The sequence below is a fragment of the Eleutherodactylus coqui genome, chromosome 2, assembly GCF_035609145.1.
Source record: "Eleutherodactylus coqui strain aEleCoq1 chromosome 2, aEleCoq1.hap1, whole genome shotgun sequence".
NCBI lineage: Eukaryota > Metazoa > Chordata > Amphibia > Anura > Eleutherodactylidae > Eleutherodactylus > Eleutherodactylus coqui.
Window position 1 is genome coordinate 114,828,761 of NC_089838.1, and position 25,542 is coordinate 114,854,302.

The 25,542-nt window shown below is 45.0% G+C and overlaps 1 protein-coding gene across 1 annotated transcript; it reads left to right on the forward strand.

Annotated features, from left to right (window-relative positions):
- The first annotated feature begins 1,110 nt into the window (after positions 1-1,110).
- ACTR6 (actin related protein 6) lies at positions 1,111-16,945 on the forward strand. The gene is made up of 11 exons (XM_066591391.1): positions 1,111-1,425; positions 4,145-4,262; positions 6,522-6,590; positions 7,713-7,836; positions 7,922-8,057; positions 8,186-8,242; positions 9,736-9,834; positions 9,908-9,986; positions 11,926-12,097; positions 14,787-14,925; positions 16,715-16,945. Exons 1-11 carry the CDS (start codon positions 1,265-1,267, stop codon positions 16,842-16,844), a joined length of 1,284 nt encoding a protein of 427 aa, XP_066447488.1. The 5' UTR covers positions 1,111-1,264; the 3' UTR covers positions 16,845-16,945.
- Positions 16,946-25,542: the final 8,597 nt, after the last annotated feature.

Below are 25,542 nucleotides of genomic sequence, written 5' to 3' on the forward strand. Positions count from 1 at the left end.
TGCATGTCACGCTTCTGTGTATGTTACTGCATTTTTTGCACTGGCATGGCCATTTCACATGGGCCCTGGACGCAGCCGTGGCTTGTGTTTATGTTATTTTTTACACAAAATTGTGTCTTGAATTGCGTGGGTATGGGTTGTACATTTGCGCACCCCCCCCATAGGCTTCTGCAGGGCCTTTAGTATGCAAGTGCGCAGTAAAATAGAATATGCAACTTTTTTTTTTTTTTGTGCAAGCATAAACAAAAATTAGAACGATCCCATTGAGATCAAGGAGTTCTATTCTCTGCAAATTGTGCACGGAAATACGTCCGTGTGAAACCACCCTCACTCTTTATAGGGGTTGTAAACTATTGATAAGCCATCCACAGTAGATGGGCAGGGGGTCTGTTGCCCGGGCCAGTGCAATCCTGTACTGAACTTATTAGGAAGCAGACAGCTCCGTTCTTACTGCAGTGGCCAGACTCGGTATTTACAGGAGAAATTCCTATTGAAATGAATGGAAACTTCACCTGTAATACTAAGTCTGGCCACTGCAGTAAAGACGGAGCTGTCTGCTTCCTAATAAGTTCAGTACAGGAGTGCACTGACCTGGGCAACAGACCCCCTGCCCATCTACTGTGGATGGCTTATCCTGAGGATAGGTCATCAATAGTTTACAGCCCCTTTAAGTTACTTCTAATGCTGCGTTTACACGGTATGATTAAAGTTCAGAAATGGTTAAAAATGAGCCAACGACGGATGAGAATTGCGCGGTTCTCGTTCATCTTTCAGTATCAGCCGGCGTTAAAATCAGCGCCGGCTCGTGCAGTTTAAACACGCTGTTTGAGCATGAACGAGCTGGCGATGGCATCATCAGTGCGGGCAAACAAGAATGTCGCCCTGTGTTAAAGGGGCATTACACACGTCACCAATAGTGTACATGGGCAGGCTCAGGGTCTCTATCCATCGTTCAGTGACATACACTCTATTGCACTCTGTTATCAGCCACTTCAGCTGGCAGGAAGCCGAGACATGTGCACACCAATAACGTGCCGCTAGGAGGCGCGCTGTCCGGCAGGCCACATGACAGCAGCGCCGCGCACACTACACGTCCTGACTCGTACACGGGCCGCTCCCGGCTACTCGGCAGTTTCGGGCAGTGCTAAGTCACTCCCATCTGCTGTGTTGCCGCCCGATGCTTTACGGCACTCACAAAGTGAAACAAGCCGCTTCCAGACTATCTAGACCCGAGTAGGTGAACACGGTCCTCCCAGTTCCCACAATGCAGCGGGGAGAGCGGCGCAAGGCTCGTACGGCTCACGTCACACGATTCCCGGATGATCCCTACACTGTGTGCGGGGTTTCCAGACCCGGGATGACCACCCTGGTGTTAGATAACGGGGCCTACACCGCGAAGATCGGATACAGCAGCGGGGAAGTGAGGTGCGCTCAGCATGGGGAGGAAGGCGCCGGCGGGCTGATGACCATAGAGTCCACCTAGAGCGGCCGGCGCGCGTCCTCTCTGTCCTGCCCAGTGCGCCGCTATTGTTGGCCTGTATGGGATGGGACGCGGGGACTATTGTGTTAGTCTCCCTGTAAGGGACGGTTCTGGTTCTTACTTTAAATATATTTTTATAGATTTTTTTGTTTGTTTTTGCAAATAAAAACCTGTTAATAATCCGTTATCAGTACAACCGGCCATATATGGACATTCCCTTTTTTTTTACATTACAGCCAGTGGGTGATGGAACTGGATGGGAAGCTTCTGTTTTGATGTCCTTTTGTAGGGCTCCTTCTCATCAACGTTCCTGGTTTCCGTTTTCCTGCCCTGTTTAGGAAGCAGAAAAGCGTCACCCCATGGCGAACGGTTTCATTTTATGACCAAACCGAATGCACCCCTATTGACTATAATGACGTCCGTTTGACTTCCAGCCAGCCTGCTGGAATCTACAGGACAAGATGGCACAGCCTGTTGCACTATTTAGGCCTGTTTACAAGCAGATATCAGTACTGGAAGTTCTGAACCTCCAACGCTGATGTGAATGAACCCCATGGCCTCCTGTCTAGGGGTGTTCTCTCACCGCTTATTACACGTGCAATATGCAGTGAAGAGTCATTGAAAGTAAATGGACTGTCATTGATCCATGCACATGAGCGTGCAGATACACCCCAGAGAGAGAGATAGATCGCAGGATGCCCTATTTCTCAGCGGACCGCACGCCATGAGCCCTATTGTTTCACCAAAAAATATCTTTTTGCCCATCGTATATTTCGATGCGCATTTTGGTTGCATGTGGTCCATTTTCGACAGTCCAACGTATTTATGCGCCACGTATTCGCCTGTGTGAGCGAATGCATTGGAAACCAATGGCTCAGATGGTCGGGTATATCGGACGGGCGTCAAAACGGGACTGTTTATGTTAAGGAAGCCTCAGTCAGATATTGCGTGTGACGATCGCCCGTGTAAACGCACCCTAATGGCTACGGGACCTCCTAGGCTGGCAGCTGGGTGAACCGCTCGGTGTCCAGACTGAGAGGGCATCAACCATCTCCCCCTTTCACAGTACGGAACCCAACTATATAGGGTAGGTTCACACAAAGCGGAGACGCAGTGTTTGACCGGATCAGCTGTGTCTGTGAGATGTCAAGAGATCTCATTCACACGTTGCAGAAGAAATCCACAATGTAAATTGATCTGTGATGCGGATTTTAAATCTGCAACTTGTCAATTTAGGGCTCCTGCAGACGAGCGTAAGTATGCTCGTTCCTGCACAATGTATTTGCGCAGGGAATGAGTCTTTTTTTGCACGTGTAATAGCGCAAATTTTCTTCCATTCACAATAGCTGCACATTTGCCAATGCATAAAAACGCACTAGCACTAAGTCATGCTGTCATCCTTGACCATCCCCCTTGTAATCACCCATAAATAGTCAACATGAGCGGCGTGACGCCATCCTGCGGAGCTTCTGGTACTTTCTGGGCTTGTGAGAGAGCAGCCCAGGTTGGAGACGTCTTCTGATGATGAAGAGGTTTTTTTTTTTTGCCTTGGTTGCTGTCGTGCAGATATGGGCAGTCACGTTCGGGGTTCATCCTCTGGGGTCCCAGAGTGCCGGCCTCTGCTCAACTAAATTGATGAGCATTTCCATTTCAATTCAGTGCTTCCAGAATGAGATGATTCCAAACAATGTCACATATTTTTTCGCCCAATGGAAATGCACATGCAAAAATGAGTAATGTGAGCAAACCATTGAAATCACTTAGGTGACTATAGAAGGTAATGATACTTAAACTGGCCTCCCAGAAATAACACAGCCTCTAGTCTTGAAACTGAAAATAAAATACTTCACCATCAAGATGGTGTCTGATAAGCATCAGACAGGAGTATGTACTGCATGGAAGTGGCTGCAATGCATAGAGCAGACCTCCAGAGTGTGACAGACAAGCAGAGGAGAGGGGCAGGATGGAAAATGTCATGTCGTATAAGCACCATAAACTTAGTTATGGTGCTCCTAGGACAGGGAATGTGGAGTCCAGGTGTCTTGTACTTGGCCGGCTTCCTGATTACTCACATTTCTGGCGCTCGGTCTGTGAGTGTGACGACTCTTCAGTCGGTGCCCACGCACTCCAATAGAGAACAGTGTGTACACGTTCACAGACTGGGCACGACTTCTAGAAGTGGCAGCTCTGGAACAGGGAGCCAGTTAAGTATAAAAAATACAGCCCCAGACTCCCTATAGGGACCATAACCTACTATATAGTGCTTATAGGACGTGACGGCTCCCTTCTAAGAATCTTCTGTAATATTCAGTTGACCATGGGCAGTGAGATTGACAGAAGTTTTTGCTTTGGTTCCAAGCCTGAGGGCTATAGGCAACTCCTAGGTTTTCCTTTAAGCTATTAATTTTTAATTCCACTGTCCTCAATTGTATATACGCATAATGTTTCCCATCAGTGATGGCTTTAGGTTATGTTCCCCCTAGCTGCATGATTTCCAATGCTAACGGCTCATTGACTTTTAATGGGTTTGTTAGGTTTCCAATTTTTAATAAGGTAAGACCAGCTCATTGGATGACGTCACAGTAACCATAACAGAACGCTTGTTTCTCTGAAGTGACTATTGCTGCACTGAAGTTAATACTGTTTGTTTTTTCTTTTTTTCAGTGTTATTCCAAACTGCCAATTCAGATCAAAAACCGCTCGTTTAAAGACATTTACAGCTAATCAAATTGATGAAGTTAAAGATCCGTCTGGGCTTTTTTATATACTTCCCTTTCAGAAGGTAATTCTTATTAATGTATCAATAAGTAACGTCGTCGTGTTGTCCTCTTCAGTCATTGCCTATCTATACCTGTTTCTTAAAAAACTGGTGGAGAACTAATTTGGCCACCATTCTATCTGCCACTGGGTTGTCATCTGGCTTTCTTAGGTGCCTGGATGATACATCGGACTAGATACAGAGGGATACATCGCTTGTATCCAGGCTGATTCAAAAAGAATATTGCAGAAGTAAACTGATTTACTCATATGTGAAGGGCAGGAAAAGATAGGACTCCTAAGTTTTTAATGCACTTTATAGATGTTTGATATGTGCGCCATAGGTGGCACAGTTGATGACAAGTCTGTAGTCCAGCTCTGCCAAGACGCATCTCAGCATATCCTCTTATCGATTCCACTGCATCCGAGATGCCTTGTTTTAGGTCTTCTGATGTCACCAACTTTTTTACCGTTCTTTTTGAATCGCCCTCTATATATGATGGTGACAAGTGTGGGAAAGACAGCAGGCAGTCTCTGAGAGAGTTGAACTGGCCATATATGTTGTCATCCAGCTTTCCAGGAACGTGTATAAGTAAGAAAAGGCTGGATAACATTTTGAAACAATTGGTCTCTTCTTTTTTTTTTTAATTTTTGGTCACTTGTGAGTCGTGCTAAAATCTGTGTGCTTTCAAAACAACAGTGTTTCCCCTTGGGAGATTGACAGACTATTACAACAAGAAGTCCAGTCAAATCTTTTGCAGTGCTCACAAGGACGGACGTTTTTTCCATAGTCCTCACAATCATGGTAGGTGAGTAAATTTATGGTAACTCGTGGTGACTGCCAGATGCTGTGAACGTCCTAGCCTAAATAGTATCGGTGACAGAAGCTGTCCGGATTTAGAAAGGAGCTGATGTTTTTCACCATGATGATGTAGCTGATAAAGAGCTATACATGCCAAGATGTTTTTAACGCTGGGAAGGATTTATCACAGGAAAATTGTGCCTGGCGATGCCCATTCATGCGCTCCATGTTCAATATTTTTGCATCAGATAAATCACTGCAAACATTTGAGAAAACTTTGAAACAAGTTCTGTATTTATTCCAACCAACAGAATATTTTTTTCCATTGCTCAGAACGGAACACTGGAGTAGACAAAATTGATTATTAAGAGGGATTATTTTCCAATATTTTCAAAATACCCAGCATAACATACTTAAAGCATAAAATGGCACACTGTCACAATCGCCTTTCAGATCCATTTCCTCTTTTGCACTGATGGTTACATGGCCCCTGCCCGCCTTTGTTTGCTATGCCGCAGTGTTGATATGCTACAATCAGCATGTGCCCACAGCAGGGATGCCAATATGGATGGCATGTCACTTTGAAAGGAGCCTTGTGACCGTTTATTCTTTTAGCCAGGTGCATATTGTGTTTTTTGAAAAGTCATAAAACCCCTTCCAGGGTATGTTTACACGGGATGGAAATGCTGCGGAATGTTCACAGCAGAAATTCTGCAGTATTTCTGCATCCAAAACGGCGTTAAAATCAGGTACCGGGTGAAGGTGGCGCTGACAGCCAAAGACTTCAGAAGTGAGCGCCGTATCTTCTAAAATCAGCGGCATTTTTTCTTTGTTTTTCACTTTTACAACTTGTCAATAATGCAGGAAGTTAGGTCTTGGCCTATTAAAGGACGCGGTGACCCCAAATTACTCGGTTTCATCTGGGAGTTTTGGAAATAAGCAGAATTGCAAACCCTCGTCTCAGAGGCAGGACCCCTATTTAACTAACTTTATACCATGATTGACAAATTATAAAAGTTAAAAAAGGAGAGTTATAAAACAACAATTAGGATGATGCCAGTTAGATCTAAGGAGACACTGGGGATTAATTACTACGGAAAATGAAAAATTTCTGTTGGACATTACACCAGAAAACTATCTTACATGCTTTGTGCCACATTTACTGTGTCATTTTCCAACTTGTCTAAGAAGGGGCGTGTCCTAAATGTCGCCAACATTTTGGCTCAATTTTTGATGCAAAAAAAGCCAGCTAATAGGTGCTCTAAACGTGGACTAGACAGTCATCAAATTGGACAGATTTATCATTCAGCAGAGCTACTGTGATGAATCAGGCACATTTTAGGACTGTCTAGTCTACCTGTGAAGTTACCCATTGAATCTAAAGTAGGGTGCTTATGAAGAAAAAGAGCCTGTAATGTTCACACCCATCTATGTAACTATAACTCTTGTAAATTAACTAGCCGCTTCTTCTTCTTTAAACAGGGTTACCTGGTGAATTGGGATGTCCAAAGACAAGTATGGGATTACCTTTTTGGCAAGGAGATGTTTCAGGTACTGTAGTGTCATGAGAACCTGGAGATACTGAGCTCTGTCACCACATGGGTATCAGTCCGTATGATTAGTAGGTTTTGAAGAATTTTTTGTAGACCATTCCATAACACAATTCATTTTATTATCAGGATATTTCTGAACCCGCTGTGCCTTTTTCCGCCGTATCCTCAAGGGGTTAACGAGGCTGATTTATGTCAACTATCATAATGAAAAAGTCTTTCTTGCCCACAGTAACCGATCACGGAGCAGCTTTCATTTTGAAGAGCAGAACACGAGTGTTGTCAGCGTACTGCTCATGTGAATGGGGTGCTTAGAAAAGCTATGAGAATAATCACCAGCTGCATCATTTCTGCCTACAGTGATACCTTGGGTTAAGAGTGCCTCAGCTTACAAGCGTTTTAATTGAGAGCAGGCTCTTTCCCAAATTTTTGCTCTGATTTAAGAGCAAAAACTTGGGTTAAGAGCTTTGCTCTCAATGGGGTCGCCGCTGCTGGTGGCCCTATTGAAAACAATGGCCTGGCGGCAACTCCTGCAGTGATTTTTGGGGAAGGGTTTTAAATATAAGCCCTTCCCTGAAAATCTTCCCTAGCTGTAGTAAAAAATATATACTCGCCTGTCTGCCGGGGCTCAGGCATGTCTAGCCGCCGCATTTTTAATCCCTGCCTGCTGAAAATCTTCATAGCAGTGCAGGGAGAACAAGCCGCGGCTAGACACAACTGAGCCCCAGCAGACAAGTGAGTATATATTTTTTACTACAGCTAGGGAAGATTTTCAGGGAAGGGCTTATATTTAAAACCCTTCCCCAAAAATCACTGCAGGAGTTTTATATTTAAAGCCCTTCCCTGAAAATCACTGTGGGGGTGTCGGCGTCCTATTGCTTTCAATGGGGCAAAGCCACCCCCATTGAAATCAGTGGGAGAGCTTCGCGTTCCGGAACGGATTAACGGCTTTTTCATTCATTTCAACGGGGAAAATTGATTTGCCATGCGAGTGTTTTAGAGCTCCGTCACGGAACAAATTAAACTCTTAACCCAAGGCACCACTGTACTGGCTATAAAACATGCTTTTTTTAATTACATAAAAATTGTGTTTTATTTTATATTTTTTTGTTTTCTCTTTAAGGTGGACTTCGTGGAATCAAACATAATAATCACCGAGCCGTATTTTAACTTCAGCTCAATTCAGGAGTCTATGAATGAGATTCTGTTCGAGGAATATCAGTTTCAGGCGGCGCTAAGAGTGAACCGTATGTATTCTCTGCTCTTAGACTGTAAGATCCTCGGTGACTTGTAGAAGTTGAATTAATGTTGTTTTCTGTCCTGCTTTGGAAGCTGGGGCTCTGAGCGCACACAGATACTTCCATGACAACCCTTCAGAGCTGTGCTGCATCATCGTAGACACGGGCTATTCCTTCACACACATTGTGCCCTATTGTCGCAGTAAGAAGAAGCAAGAAGGAATAATAAGGTAGGAGCATCTCCACAGATCGGAGGGGGCAACTTGCTGCTTTCTAGCTTTTGTGGGAACGATGGGTTCCAGTATTCTGTTAGTTGTACATATTTATTTACACTGCTTTCTATCATTTATTCTTCCAGAATTAATGTTGGGGGAAAGTTGTTAACGAATCACCTCAAAGAGATCATATCCTACAGGTAAGTGTACGAAAATGATCTGCTGTTTCAAACTTTTTAAACTTGTTTTCTTAGTTTATTCTAAGATCTTACAACTGCACTTTAAAACTGTATCTTAAAGCAATATTTGAGTTCTCTGTACTGTAGTTTAAAGCATTGTCCGGCACACTTACACTATCTATAAGCAGGGAATGTGTTAAAATATAATAAGCATTACTTCACCTGGCACGATCCCTGCTGGTCTCTTTTGCTGTGCAGTAGTGAGTTAATCCCGACCGCCCACATGTAACCACTGCAGCCAATAGCCATACACAATGCTGATAGTAAGACTGAGCATGTGACCACTGAGGACAGTGACTGGCTACGATGGTCACATGCAGGTAGTCAGACACGTCCTCACTGCAGGCTAGTGATAATGACTAGTGGAAGCACTGCAATGATGGAGAATGTTGCTTATCACATCCCTTGCTTGCAGTCAGACTTTTAAATGTTCCAGACAACTACTTTAAAGCTTAATGTATACCAAACACAAAGCATTAAGGAGTAACTACAATTTTCAGAAATTTTCGACTTATAAGAGACATGTCAAAAGTTTTGATCAGTGGGGGTCCTGCTGCTGAGACCCTCACTGATCGCTATAGACCTCTATGCAGTCTGTCTTCACTTGCCAGGAATTAAAAAGCAGCGAGGATAGCCGAAGAAGCAAGAAAAACCGCTCATAGCATGCTACGGAAAAGTGCTTCTTCCTGCACACAAGCAGAAATTAACTGTGATTTTCCGCTCGCGGTGGAAAATCACAACATGCTCTTATTTTGAGTGAGCTTCGCACTGGTAGCTTACGTTGAAGTCAATGGAAGCTGTCTGATCCGTGGCCCTTCCACAATGAACATTGCAGAATGCGTTATCACCTAGCGACAGCGTGGGAATATCTTTACTGCGTTTGTCCGGCGACAAGCTGTCCAGACCATCCACGGAATAGAAGAATGACAGGTATCCTGGGTAACCAGACTGGCACAGGGTCGAATTCCAGTACGGGATTCCGCTTCCGGAATTTGACCAGGTTGTGTGCAGCCGGCCTAAAAGGGCCAATAGAACTAAAGAATTATCTATATATATCGATTTATGTATATTTTTATCTAGAGACATTGCGGCTCAAGTCCATGGGCTGTGTCTTGTATTGCAGCTAATTCAGGTAAATAGAAAATAGACACGGCCTAACGACAAAGTCGTAATGTCTCTGGGGAAAAACCACACACCATACTATATGATCCCTTTTTGTGGCAGTTTTTCATGTAGTTTTCTGAGCCAAATCAGAAGTGGATTCAAAAAATGCGGGAAATATAAAGGACGACAACTTCCTGTTGTATCCACTTCTGACTTTGGCGCAGAAAACTGCATTAAAAAACCTGTGTGTGAAACAATGCTATAGTTGTTTTTCTGCAAAATGCTGTGTGTGAAACCATGTTTTTTTGTAGAATTTTTAATGGCAGTTTTATTTTGTAACGTCTCCTCAGGCAATTGCACGTTATGGATGAGACTCATGTAATCAATCAAGTAAAAGAAGACGTGTGCTACGTAGCTGCAGATTTTTATAAAGACATGGAAGTGGCCAAGTATGTACCCTGACATGGGGATTAGATGCAGAATAAAGATGTATATTACTATGCTGACAAGTGTTTCCTTTAGATTAAAAGGAGAAGACAACTCTCTGATGGTTGATTATGTTCTGCCAGACTTTAGCACTATCAAGAAAGGTTTTGTTAAGGTAAGTTTTAGGTTGGTATGTCACATTTAACCCTCTCATGACCAAGGGTCATTGATTCTCCTCTGTCCTGGTCACATGTAAAGATAGTAGTAGATAAATGGAAGGAGTTGGGCAACCCCAGCATCAGCTGAGTATGGCCGCCTGCAGACGAGCGGGTCAGATCCGGCAGCGAGAATTCTCGCCGCGCGATCCGACCCGAGCGCCTGCAGGGACGAGCGCGTACTCACCTGCGCCTGGCGGCCCCGGCTCTTTCATGTGCAGACCGGAGCCGGCGGCCGGGTGAGTGCGTGCCCCGCAGAAAATTAGGACACGCCGCGGTTTGTTTGCCGTGCGAGATTTCGCGCGGCCAAACCGCGGCCGTCTGCATAGGAGTGCGTATTTTATTGCACTCCTATGCAAACTTTCAGCGGCGGAAATCCCGCGGCGGGATTTCCGCTCGTGTGCAGGCGGCCTATTACGGGGAAAAAAAGCTGCAGCCAACCAAGATAACGTCAATCCTGCAAGGGAGGACATGTCTGCAATGAAACTATCGGAGTGAAAAGAAACTGGGAGTAAAGTGTGACCTGATAGCAAAAAATCTGCAAGTACATAGTGATATTAGCTTGACTTCCCTTTCTATTTATGATGCCCGCAAATAAACATGTTTAGAAGCAATAAATGCTTGTTTTTCAGTGATGCTGGAAAATCTTGCGAATGTGCCATTGCACCCCTCTGACCAAGTATTCCATGCACATGTGCAATGAAGCGAGGTGTATACACCTTGACTTCACTGGTGCACTGTGCATGCTTCGGAATACTCTGCGGGATGGCCACATGGCATATACACAAGATTTCACACGGAGTTAATACACAGAGTCGCGGTAAGTGGGAGAGGAAGCTGAGTTTGATTCTCCAGTGATTCGAGGCATGCATTTGCACAAATGACAAAGTAAGAATTTCTGATAATTCTAAATGACATTTTGTGCAGAACCCTGTGTGGCCGCCTTGTGTAATGCTTTATTACACTTTGGCAGCAGATTGTAAAGGAATTTTATGCTGACAGGTTCCCTTTTCTATTTATCTGTTGGAAATCCCCTTTAAAACTACTTTCATACAGTATTGAAATGGAGTCTTTGATTAATGGCCATTTTACCTAGACTCTTAGCTTTCAAATCGTTGAAATGTGCAAAATTATGCCTTTGCTTAGCATTCGTTGCTCACTTGCAGGCATAAAAATCATCGTCGTTTGCCAGACACTCCGTGTAAAAAGTGATTGTTCAATTATTTACAAACTGTGTAAACGGATGTTATTTGTAAGGGCCCATTTACATGCAAAGACATCTTTCAAATGATTGAAAGTTTTAGCGATCATTTTGCGTAAAGTGTTAATGGACACTAATTGCTATTAACACTTTATCATCTTCATTTCCGTGTAAAGGGGCCTCCGGGAGCTGTTTGCAGAGCCTAGCATGTGGGCTGGGCACTGCACACAGCCGCATTGTTCTCGCACGGGCTGCTGGCAGCATACAAAGTTATCTCCAGCTCCCGTGGAGATAACAGCGTGCGGTCTGTTTAGAGATAGTTTACAGCTCTGCAGCTGAACGATGAATTTTAAGCTCGCCCTAAAATAATCGTTCAGACAAAAAGTTCACGATGGCCGCGTTTACATGCAATAATATTGCTCATTTGCTGTAGTTTGAACGAATTTTGAGCAATAATCGTTGCGTGTAAACGGGCCTGAAGCAAACAACTTGTTTGCTTGTTCCAACAATTAATTGCTTTGTGCAAAAGGACCATAAATCTGAGCACTTTAGGAACCTTTGATAAGCTGATAGTTGTTTGGGTTTTGTGAAAGGTTTAAGTGTTCGGCATATGACCCTGAACATATGAATGAACAGAATGAATATCAACAATGACTTTGTTGGGGCATTAATGTGGCTATTGTTGCAATTCACAACAGCCAAGAGAAGAGATGGAGTTTAGTGGAAAGCCCACAGCAGGAGAGCAGATTCTACGTTTAACCAATGAACGGTTTGCAGTCCCGGAGATTCTGTTCCAACCGTCAGACATAGGAATTCAAGAAATGGGTATTCCAGAAGCCATAGTACATTCCATTAACAATCTCCCTGAAGGTAAGCAAACAAAGACTTTCTGTTCCATTTTGCAAATAGATCTGAACTTATCTGGGAAGGAAAATATTCCCAGACGTTCCCTTTTGGTAATTTTTGACTTTTCCCTAAGGACTGATTACTTGTCACATGGCGTTTTCTTGTAAAATATACTTGGAATAGCTCAATCACAGAGGCAGATGGTCACTATATATACAAGGTTCTAAAGACTTAGTTTGGAGCAGAGGTTTAGCTTTGGTGTGCTGTACCCTACTGCAAAAGCTTTATCTAAGCCAGGGTTTCCCAAAGCGTGCCCTATGGGTCCCTTGGGGCTCCACGAGAGCTTCTCTGGGGCTTGGATGGAGGCTCTGGGTCCCAGCTTTACTCTCTGCTGTAGCAGTGTCTGGATAGTATGTACTGAGGAAATCAGCTTGCAAGACCTGCGGTTGGCATAGCAGCTCGGATCACATGAGTCTGCTCTGGTTATATGATCCGCATTGCTAGGCCGACCACAGGTTCTGCATGGTGATTTCCTTAATACAAGCTGTCAGGACACCGCTACAGGGATGAGTAGAGCCGGGACCAATGGCGGATTATATGGGCCCGAGACCCCAAGGGTGCAGTTATTGTAATTCGCACTGCTAAACTCTCCCCGCATCTGAAGAGCATAGCGGCAATGAGGGCCCCTATCACTAGTGGGGTGGCCTTGGGGAACCCTATTACTAATGGGGCAGCAATGAGGGACCCTATTACTACTGGGGTGACAATGGGGGTTGCTGTCACTACTGGGGCGGCAATGGGGTTACTATTACTTCTGTGGCCAATGTAGGAGTCGCTAATACTACTGTGTTCCAGATAGGGGTCGCTAATACTACTGTGTTCCAGATAGGGGTCGCTAATACTACTGTGTTCCAGATAGGGGTCGCTAATAGAGATGAGCGAACATGTCCGTTACGGACACATCCGCACCCGGACACCGGCTTTGCCGAACACTGCAGTGTTCGCGCGTAAAGGTCCGGGTGCCGCCGGGGGGCGGGGAGATGCGCGGCGGCGCGGGCGGCAGTAGCGGGGAACAGGGGGGAGCCCTCTCTCTCTCCCTCTCCCCCCCACTCCCCGCCGCACCCCCCCGCGCTGCCACGGCGGCCCCCGAACTTTTTCGCCCGAACACTGAAGTGTTCGCAAAGTTCGGTGTTCGGGCGAAAAAGGGGCGGGGCCGAACGTGTTCGCTCATCTCTAGTCGCTAATACTACTGTGTTCCAGATAGGGGTCGCTAATACTACTGTGTTCAAGATAGGGGTCGCTAATACTACTGTGTTCAAGATAGGGGTCGCTAATACTACTGTGTTCAAGATAGGGGTCGCTAATACTACTGTGTTCAAGATAGGGGTCGCTAATACTACTGTGTTCAAGATAGGGGTCGCTAATACTACTGTGTTCAAGATAGGGGTCGCTAATACTACTGTGTTCAAGATAGGGGTCGCTAATACTACTGTGTTCAAGATAGGGGTCGCTAATACTACTGTGTTCAAGATAGGGGTCGCTAATACTACTGTGTTCAAGATAGGGGTCGCTAATACTACTGTGTTCAAGATAGGGGTCGCTAATACTACTGTGTTCAAGATAGGGGTCGCTAATACTACTGTGTTCAAGATAGGGGTCGCTATTACCACTGTGGCCAATATAGGGGACGCTATTACTACTGGGGCGGCAATGGGGGACCCAAATACCACTGGGACAGCAATAAGGGAGCCTATTACTACTGGGTCCGCAATAGGGAAGCCTATTACCACTGGGGCCAATATCGGGTGGCACTATTACTACTGGGTCCGCAATAGGGAAGCCTATTACCACTGGGGCCAATATCGGGTGGCACTATTACTACTGGGGCCGCAATATGGGTCACTACTGGTATTACTACTGGGTCCAATATAGAGGACGCTATTACTACTGGAGTCACCAATATAGGGGAACACTATTAACTACACGGGGCAGATTTGCTGTGGAATTTACAGTAGCTAAAGCAGAAAAGTGGATGAGATTTTTAAAATCTCATCCACATGCTGTGGAAAAAAATCTGCACAAAACCCGTGCGGGATTTAATTACGCAGAATGTTAATTTAAAATATAATTTATATTAATAGCCCATCCAGCGCTCCTCCCTGTTTAAAAAAACGGCCCTGTCTTTTCTATAACAACGGAGGTAAAAATCATGTGCTAAGCCACACCCTAACCCCTCCCCTGACCGCACCTTGGGGCTCCACGAGAAATGTTTCCTTCAAAAAGGGCTCCATGACTTAAACAGTTTGGGAACTACTGATCTAGGCTCTTCAGCTGGCTGCCAATGACTTCAGATGCCGCCATATCAACTAGTTATCTGCACACAGAATCTGTGGTGGAAAAGTCATTGTGCCACTGCATCACCTTTTCTTTTCTGTAACTGGGTGGAAGTTGTCGTGGTCCAGTTCAAACCAGTGGAGCAGCTGGAGGGCTTTAGGGGTAGGATCCCACGTGGATTTGCTGCAAATTTTCCACAGCTTAAATAATCCATACCAAATCTAGAGTGGATTTTGATGTGAATTTACTGCTGATTTTTTTTTTCTACTACATAAAATCCGCCATGTGTGAACATAGCCTTGTGTGCATTCATTTAGTACATTCTCCTTTAACTTTGCTGTCATAAAAAAAGTTTACTGACTTTTCTGTCTTCTTACAGAAATGCAACCTCATTTCTTCAAGAATATTGTTCTTACTGGGGGAAACTCGCTCCTTCCAGGATTCAAAGGGCGTGTATATTCCGAGGTGCGGAAACTCACTCCAACAGACTATGATGTGTCTGTCATATTGCCTGAAAAGTAAGTTTTATGAACTTGTGCTCAAATGAACTAACCAAAAAACTCCTAAATTCTGAATTTAATTTAAATTCTTATTTTAAAAAGAAACCTATGGTAAGTAAGCAGGACTCATGTACCGTATATACCGGCGTATAAGGCGACGGGGCGTATAAGACGACCCCCCAACTGTCACCTTATACGCCGGTATACAGTGGAGAAAAAAAAATAAATTCATTACTCACCTCCCACGGCGTTCTGTCGCGCTCCGGCAGGATGTCGCTCGCTCCGGCAGGCTGTCGCTCGCTCCTCGTCCCCGGCGCAGCATAGCTTTCTGAATGCGGGGCTTGAAATCCCCGCTTCCAGAAAGCTAATACACACGCCGGCAGCCATGACATCATTGAATGGCTGTGATTGGCTAAAGCACACGTGGCTTCAGCCAATCACACTATTCAATGACATCATTGAATGGGTGTGATTGCTAACACGTGCGCCTTCAGCCAATCACAGCCATTCAATGATGTCATTGAATAGTGTGATTGGCTGAAGCCACGTGTGCTTTAGCCAATCACAGCCATTCAATGCTGTCATGGCTGCCGGCGTGTGTATTAGCTTTCTGGAAGCGGGGATTTCAAGCCCCGCATTCAGAAAGCTATGCTGCGCCGGGGACGAGGAGCGAGCGACAGCCTGCCGGAGCGCGACAGAACGCCGTGGGAGGTGAGTAATAAATTTTTTTTTTTTACACTTTTTTTTTTTTTGTATTACCGGCGCATAAGACGACCCCCGACTGCAGAGCAGATTTTTCGGGGTTCAAAAGTCGTCTTATACGCCGGTATATACGGTACCAAAGCTCCCATAATCAGGCTTGACTGTGACCACTTAAATGCTAGATTATCAGACACTCCAACCTATTGGGTATTTAGCCACACACCCTACCTGATATGTGCACAGATAGCCCCGTCTGAAGATTTGTGCTTCTGCATTAGGCCGGTCTCACACGCAGACGATCCGCGGTATTCTGCACACATTAAAAAAATAGAACATTTGCATGTCCACTCAGATGAGCGGATAGCGATTATGATTTCCACAAGCGGATTTAAAATCACAGCATGTTCTATTCTTCTGCGGAATCCGCACGGACTGCTTCCATTGAAGTCACTGGAAGCCGGCCGACCTGGGGGGGCGGGGGGGGGGGGGGGGGCGCAGGGCGGGGGGGGGGGGGGGCAGGCAGGCCGGCCTTATACTCACCTGGTTTGCGGCATCCCAATGGTCTCCAGCGGTGCTGCGGCAAGCTGCAGAGTCCTCCCCGTCTGTCGTCTCAGCTTCTTCTGGTGACAGGGCTTTGAATACCCCGCCTCCAGCAAAGCGAGCTCTCTGATTGGCTAATCGAGCACCAGCCAATCACAGACACTCAGTGAATGACATCACTGAATGGCTGTGATTGGCTGCTGGTGCTTGATTAGTTAATTAGAGCGCTCGCTTTGCTGGAGGTGGGGTATTCAAAGCCCTGTCACGAGAAGAAGCTGAGATGAGAGGCGGGGAGGACGCTGCAGTTTGCCGCACTGCTGCCAGAGACCATAGGGACACTGCAGGTCAGGTGAGCATTATTTATTTTTTGTACAGGTTTGCTAGGTCGTCTTTTCAATGGAGACCTTATATTTCAAGCCTCCCCCAAAAACCGGGGTAGGACCTTCTTTCGGGGAAACACGGTATACTCTGCAGTATATGTTGCTACGGCTTTACTGGACTGTGATAGAACCTGTACATCGTCTGCTATAGCCCACACGCTGATCATTGTTTTGTTGTTTTCCAGCCCCATTACATATTCTTGGGAAGGAGGAAAGTTAATCTCAGAAAACGATGATTTTGAAGACATGGTGGTGACTAGAGAGGACTATGAAGAAAATGGCCATCTAATTTGTGAAGAGAAATTTGATATTTAGTTTATTTATACTATCTTGTAAATGTTTTTTTTTTTAACCTTTCTTAGTCATGTAAATAGAAGAACTTGTCAAATATTTATTAAATACATTTGTTTGCTATTACAGAATTGTACATATGAATTTTTGTGGTTGTCTGGTTAACCCTGTTTCAATAGGGACCCCTTGTGTGAAAATAAACAGAAATGCTATCTTATTAGGAGAAAAGATAGCATTTCTGACTCCACGTTACAGGCCTCTCTCTAGCAAAGCCACAATCCTGCTGCACACTGATGAGGGGCAAATACCCCGAAACAGCTGTCTGTGCATGGAGTCTGGCTTTGCTTTCAATTCCCAGTCATTGTTACAAGGCTTGTATAAAGAGTCTAACATTGACTTGCAGGAATGCTGCCTTCCAATAGGTGGCGCTGTGAAGGTCTTGTTCCATCTTCCTTATTAAAATAAACAGAAGTATACTTACCCCTCCACGGCTCCTAGGATCCAGCACTAAAGCCCATCGCTGTCCTGGTGATTTTTGTGACATGATGTTATAGGAAATCGGGTCACCGCCCGTTCTCCTTGCTCGTATCCCGAGTGCCATGATTGTAAGAGTTTGAAAACATGATTTCCTGTGACATCATCTATCACAGTAAACCCTGGGACTGCATTGGGCAGCAGCACTGGATCCTGGCGGCCACAGAAGGGTAAGTATATCTGTTTAGGATTCCCTATATGAAAAGAATATTGAAAAGGGGTTGTTCAGTAAGCTCACAACCCATTTAATGACAATAGTTATTGAAGTATAGACCTTGGTTGTTCATATGGATTGATTTTATTGCTTATATATGTACCATTCTTACCAAAAGCAGAAAAACACACTTCTAGCTGTTCATGGACCTACTATCTTTACACTGATTACCTGTAAATCTTGGTTCGTACAATGCAGTTGTAGAGCAGGTAACATAGGGGCAAACCAGACTGCTGGATTTTGCCTCTGTTTTACAAATGGAATCCGAAAGTGTGTCCTGATTCTGTACTAAAAGTGGGGCAAAATACAGCAGTGTAGTAAACGCCTCGCTGCCCCCCTTCCTTTCCAAAAAGAACTGATTAGCATTGTATAGTTTTTCCTACACTAGGTACAGAGTTTTGTAATGTCAAATGTAACTGCCAAAACAGTTCTGCTGGAAAAAAAATGTAAAAGCACCAATACCGCTAGATGTAAACTTTTTTTTTCTTCTTCTTTTACTGGTCTGTGTGATCCGGCAATATGTACACTGCACAGGATGGCGTATCTCACGCACGCTGTCAAGCAGAGTAGGTCTTTTGTATTTTTTATGATCCTCGCTCTGTCTCATAGCGTGGTTGCGTATATATAGTCGCCCATACGCAATGGATTGCATATGGACAGTGTTGCATACTCGGCCCATAGAAAAGAATAGGACTCATGCTGCGTCATAACGTGCTGAAATAGAGCATGCTGTGATCTTTTTCATGCCCGTGTCTATACGTAACGGTTACATGCCAATTTGAATGAATGTACATGGAAAGTGGATCCCTGCAGCCGAAGGTATGTACCTGTAACCCCTAACTGCATCGCAGGACCTCTCCGTCTGGAACAGGAAACCTGAACTCAGGTATGGAGAGGTGTGTCCCACTTTTATCTTCTCAGGTCCTCTCCCAGGATATCACCATGGGTGAGAAGGTAAAAATTAGGTTTATAGTATTGTACTGTATATTGTTGGTCATGATATTCAAATTTTATAACCTTTCTATAGTGTATTAGTTATACATTGTATCTTTAAATATTAGTAACATAACTATTGAACACTCATTCCAGATATTTTGTGATCCAAAGCAACAACATGTTCAGTGCCCAACTCTTACCAATGCAACTATACACTAACAAGTCTTTATTGTATAGAGTGAAAAGTTATAAAATAACCACCCAACACTGCGTTATTTAGAATAACTTATTTTATTTTCCATGAAAAAATGTAACAATTGGATTAGTTTAGAGCTTTTTTTTTTTAGATTTTTCCACTTAATCTTTACAATTTTTTTTTAACGAAAAAAGCACTGCATGTTTTTTTTCAATTCTACTCTTAATGTTGACATCATACACCGCTGTATACAATATTGTGTTATCAAACAGCAATGATCAATATTTGATTATTGGTTCCAATTAAGCAGTTTCTCAGCAGAGTACAACTGTCAAAGAGTAATTACATTTTTTCCCATAAATCAATAGTACAAAGATTAAAAAAAAAAAATCAGTAGAACACAGATGCAACGTTTAGCGTAACTTCGTGACTGCAAAATCATTGAAAGGGTAAAAAAACTATTGGTTCTGCTGTGTTCACATTGCCGTTCGTGGGTTCCAGTTTCCTGTTCCGTTATGGGAGCAGGAAAGGGCAATTCCCTGGTTGAACGGAACAGTCTTATGACAGAACGAGAGAGTTCCAAAAGGACTTCATTGACTAGAATTAGGTCAGTTTGGTCTCCATTTAGCTATCCTGCATTTTACCAGGCGAAAAAGTCCTTCATGCAGCACTTTTTCTGGATTTGTAACAGAAGCATCAAACGGAGGTTCCTAATTCAGATGTGAACATAGCCTAAACAGACAAATAGCTTTTTAATGGCTTAAGGTAAATTTTCATGACAAAGTTAAACTCTGCATCTGTATATTACAGAAAAATGCCTCAATTTATCATGCTTCCCTTCTGTACTGATCACACACTATGGGGCAACATTTACACACTGGTCTTTGATACGCTGTCACCTAAAATACTCCAAATGAAATAAGAGGTGCATCTCAAGCCAGCCATATGCCACTTTCTGAAATCTATGGCAAGTAAAACCTACCATAGATAGACTTTCACTATAATTTCCGCCAGTTTCTAGCATAAATTAAAGAGAATTTTAGAGGCCACAGCCCCTCCCACCAAGCCCCGCTGACTTTATACAAATGTGGCAATGGCAGCAGAAAAGCTGAATATTTTTACGCAAATAGGACTTTCAAAATAGATTGTGATTTATTTTTTTGCCAGATTTCTGGTGTAAATGCTTTTATGAATTCCCAAATTTGAATTTACTAATAAAATCAGTACACAGAACTCGGGTACAGTTTTTTTTTTGCCAATAAGTTTATGGGGAGGGAAGGCACAAATGCCCAGCGATGACATCCTTCTGTTGGATTCACAGCTACACTGCTGTATAATGTCCTCCCTGCTACTGCTGAGGTTGTGCCACAGAGCGAGAAGGGAGCAGGAGTCTCTTCTTCTGCGTGCTGTGTATGGGAGACCCCATAGCAACTAGCCTACACCCCCTCCTGGAGCTGAGCTCAGGGAAAACTATTCGAGATAAAGCCTGCAGAGGGGATAGGGCTAAAACTTGCATGATACAGTCATATAATGGCCAGAAAAAGAAACATTGTTTCTCATGTACACAAAGTTAATTACATTTTAAGTGGCCGGAGACTGGGCATTTTTCCAAGTTCCACCCATCCCCTGGAGCCTACAGTGAGGAGGAATGGGAAAATGGGATGCTCATTCTTAGCATCAGTGGTCACCGATCTATCAGTTTTCATCTATTCAGAGAATAGGTGAAAACTTAAAAAAATTATCCGGTCTCCAGAATACACATTTAAATTATTAATACCGTATATACCGGCGTATAAGACGACTTTTGAACCCCGAAAAATCTGCTCTGCAGTCGGGGGTCGTCTTATGCGCCGGTAATACAAAAAAAAAAAAAGTGAAAAAAAAAAAAATTTTATTACTCACCTCCCCCGGCGTTCTGTCGCGCTCCGGCAGGATGTCGCTCGCTCCGGCAGGCTGTCGCTCGCTCCTCGTCCCCGCCGCAGCATAGCTTTCTGAATGCGGGGCTTGAAATCCCCGCTTCCAGAAAGCTAATACACACGCCGGCAGCCATGACAGCATTGAATGGCTGTGATTGGCTAAAGCACACGTGGCTTCAGCCAATCACACTATTCAATGACATCATTGAATGGCTGTGATTGGCTGAAGGCGCACGTGTTAGCAATCACACCCATTCAATGATGTCATTGAATAGTGTGATTGGCTGAAGCCACGTGTGCTTTAGCCAATCACAGCCATTCAATGATGTCATGGCTGCCGGCGTGTGTATTAGCTTTCTGGAAGCGGGGATTTCAAGCCCCACATTCAGAAAGCTATGCTGCGGCGGGGACGAGGAGCGAGCGACAGCCTGCCGGAGCGAGCGACATCCTGCCGGAGCGCGACAGAACGCCGTGGGAGGTGAGTAATAAATTTTTTTTTTTTTTCTCCACTGAATACCGGCGTATAAGGTGACAGTTGGGGGGTCGTCTTATACGCCCCGTCGCCTTATACGCCGGTATATACGGTATATCACAAGTATGTCTACTCCTGCCATGATCTTGATATTCAATAGTTTAAAAGACAAGGGGGGGGGGGGGATCGTTATTTATACTGTTAGCCAAACGTTAAAAGAATTTCTAAGACTCCCAACAAAAACTGTAAATTTTGCTGGGGGAGTTTTCCATTGGTTTCTAATTTCTGATACATAGATAAGAGCTACTGTTTGTTCCTTGCTCTTGCTTACATGGAGGAGGACAACCCTCTGTTAAGTCCATGTGACCAATGAAGTATCTAACAACGCTGTGCTTAAGAATGTCTGATATTCCTATACACAGCACCCCATAGTTTGTGAAAAGCATCTTTACAGTTAAATTCCTACACAATTAATTGCACTTATCCCATGAAAATAAATTGCTACATATTATTATATTTACATAGACCTTTTTCAGACTAGCTAGAGTAAATTAGTATATACCCTGTTTCCCCGAAAATAAGACAGTGTCTTATATTAATTTTTGCTCCAATAGATTGTACTACTTTTACATGTATAGGTGCCTGGACACTATTTATATTGTCCTTTTTTATTAACTGTAAATAGGGCTTATACTTCAAGCATCCTCAAAAATACTGAAAGCATTCTGCATCCTCAAAAATCCAGAAAAATCCTGCTATGTCTTATTTTCAGGAAACAGGGTAGTTACAGTATCATTGCAGCTATGAATATTTGCAGAGCAATAATTTTCACAAACTGCTTCTCCACATCGGTTGAGTATTAGTTTTCAAGTTATGGCAAAAAGGATTGTACAAGATTTGAAAAAACAAACATGACCAAAAACTACCACACCGGTCCACAGCGCAATCCATTCACTTCAGTGAAGCTTAGCTGTAATTAAATATATAAAAAAACACCCCATGGACAGATGTGGCACTGTTTCTGGAAGAAAGCAGCCATGTTTTTCTAATCTTGTGCACCCCGGTTTAGGCTGGAATCACACATGCAGTTTTAGTGCAGTTTTTTGAGCCAAAGTAAGGGTGGTTTCACACTTGTGATAAAATCACACAATATGATGTTTTTACAAGAAAAAGCAGAGCTGACTCAAATCACAGGAAAAAAGGCACGACTGACGACTGTCACAATTGTCTTGCCGCAAAATCGTGATCGCCAGTGTGAAGGAGCCCTAAGAAGTGGAGTCAAAAGGAATGTGAAATATAAAGAAAGGACTTCCTGCTGGATCCACTTCTTGCAATGGCTCATAAAACTGCATCAAATATTGCATGTGTGATTCAAGCCTTAAACCAACCCAACTGTCCCAGGACAAAATTAGTGCAGGGAGTGAAGGGGAAATATATTACCTGGTGTCCTTCTCTATGTGCATACTGCCATGGATCCACCATTTCCATGGGCCCTCGGCAGTCTTCCAAGATGGTTGGACTACTTCTTAGACTACTGTGCAGTAGTCAGAGATATAGAGACAAAATATTGTAGAACTGATCCCTTTTAATTGCTAACAAATGAAATGTCAACAGCTGGCCAGTTATTTGTAAGCCATTAAAAGGTAACGCTATAAGATGATTTTGTTTCTCTTACTGAGCACAATAATTTGATCTACTGGCTAACCGTACCAGATTTTCTTGTTTTTAGTCAAAGACCTTACACGCTGTCGCTATTGGCCACTGCTGCTCACCTGATAAGTGCTGGCCAATCCAGAAGTCACATGCATTGTCTAATTGCTGATGCTTTGCACATCAAGTAGTCAAAAAAAAATACCTCTACACGGTGAACAGTAGTCGCTCATAGATTGAATGGCTCCTGTTTACGATGAGTAAGAGGCCGCTAAGCAGTCATTCCTTTTCACTGAGCTGAAATGGAACGACTAGCGACAACTCAGACCATGGAAAGGGCAGAACCTGGACATGGGTTCCTGTGCAGTCTTTAAGGATGGCCGGGCTATCTTAAAAGAGGATCGCTTCTAGGTAATTTTTCTGCATTCAAAATAGATACATGTTAAAAATCATATACAACTTTTATGCAAAGTGAAGACATTCAGCCCATTAACTATTAGCACTAAGTGCCTACTCAGACTGTGTCTGCAGTGTACGTTAGGGATGTCCCCCACGGACGGATTTCAACTGCGTAATCTGCGATCCACAACAAACCAGGCATTGAAAGCCACGAACTTTCGATTTTTCCTTCACACTTGCGGACACAAATTGCGTATTCCATGAGCGGAGGAAAAAAAAAAAAAAATCACAGCATGCCCTTTGTCTGTATCATTGGGGGACACAGCGAAGACCTTGGGTATAGCTACTGTTACGAGGAGGCGACACTAAGCAGAAAGTGTTAATTCCTCCTACTACCTATACTCCCTCCTGCAGACACCAAGCTGATCAGTGTTTTTTTTTTTTTTAAAGCTTAGTGTCTGCAGGAGACAGACATGTTTAGTGTAGGTCTTTAAGACGGTGTTCCAAATGTGGGAATACGGGGAGGCAGGTCTCTCCCTGTCCTCTCATGGGGAAGGCGGACAGCACGGTGACTAATGCCATACCCGACCCAAAGAAGAAAAGGTGGCTCGATCATGCCAGTGTGCAATAGATCGTAGCTCGCCAGCCATAGTGTTCTCCACCCAAGAGCAACTCCTATCCTCCGTGATGGCGAGTGCGGTGGGGAACACTGCTGGAGACAGACTGCTGTGCCGGAAATAGGAGACGGCTGGAGAATATCTGTACCGGATCTTCAAGGAAAGGTGAGTATAAAGCCAATCCTCTCCCTCCCCTGGTACTTTCTCACTCTTGTCATTGGGGGACACAGCCAAGACTGTGGGTAAAGCTACTGCCACTAGGAGGCGACACTCCTAAAATGTGTTAACTCCTCCTGCAGGCTATATCCCCTCCTGCCGACATGAGGCTAACCAGTTTTTAGCTTAGTGTCGTAGGAGGCAGACTGTCTCGTCTGCGGACTTTTTTCTTTTTTTACCTTTGTACTTTTCCTTTTTTCGCTGGAATGACCAGGGAATAACGGGGAGGCAGGACTCTCCCCGTTAACCCACCGAGGACGGCAAACAGAGGTGAGCTACAACCCTCTGTTGTCTGCCGGGTCCCTCAGAAGGCAAGGAAGCACACTCGGCCCCCAAACCGAGTGACCCGCCAGCCACAGAGCCCCCAGATACTCCATGGTCCTACATCCCCTCCCCCCAAAGGGAAGGCGATGGCGGGGAGAATACTCTGCTGGAACTGGGCTAGCACCTTCGCACATCAGGAGGTAAGTATGTGCATTTATTGTTTTCCTGCTGCCCCCCTGCTGTCTTGGCTACCGGGTATTTTTCCCCCCCTACCTCTGAGGCCGCCAGAGCTGCAGCCGTTAGGGAACACGCGCTGCACCCCTGGGTCCCCCCCCCACGGAGTCTATCTGCGGGCCGCAGCTCCTTCCTAAGGAACCCCCAAGACCACCTCCCTCACCTGGCAGGGTTCCGATCGCGGGTCGCGACCTTCTTCTGTGGGCCGCGGCCTTACTCTGCAGGCTTTTCTCCTCTCTCTAGGTGAGGCTCCCGGGTCGCGGCCTTGCGGTGCTCGCGGTCTAGGGCTCGTACAGGCCGCGGATCTCTCCCGGACTCCCCAGCAGTGCGGCATAGACTGGACTAATGCCCCAGTCTTGCGAACGCGACCCTTTGCGGGCCGCGGCTCCGCTCGGCGGCCTGCTCCCCTGCGCATTCAGTGATCCCCTCGGTCGCGGCAGGCGCTCAGACACCTCTAGTGAGGTCAGAGCGTACGATCTCCCGAGTGGTGCGGCATCAGTACCCGGGGCTCGCTCCTCGGGTCCAAAATTTAGCCCCGGCCTGGGCCTACTTAGGCACGCCTCTAGATGGGCGGAGACTGGCTCAGAGCGGGCTCTCCGGACCAATCATCAGCCAGCGCGCCAAGGGGACAGTGACATCAGTGGCTCAGCGCTTGGCTCCGTCCCCTCCATCTCCCAGAGCGGCCATCTTCTTCTCCCTGGACTTGTGGTTCCACAGCCTAACTGAGCAAGGGTGGAAACAGCCTGTACAGCCCAGAACCCCTGTTGGACCGGGTAGGCTCTGCCCTGGTGGCAGCTCTCCTGCACCATCTCCCCTGCATACTTCTCCAGCAGAGGCAGGTTACAACGTGCCACGCGCTGCGCTATGTCCGACTCCAGAACTCAAGAGTCCGGACAGGGATCAGCTAGAGCGACGCATTATGCTTGCTCTCGCTGTAACGCAAAATTTCCATGTGGACAGGTGGAGCCTTACTGTGCTGACTGTATCGCTCCGAGGCAGGCACCCGTAAAACCTAATACCTGCCCATGCAGCCCTCTCCCTCAGCAGAACCTGAGTGGGCCTGCTCCCTGACAC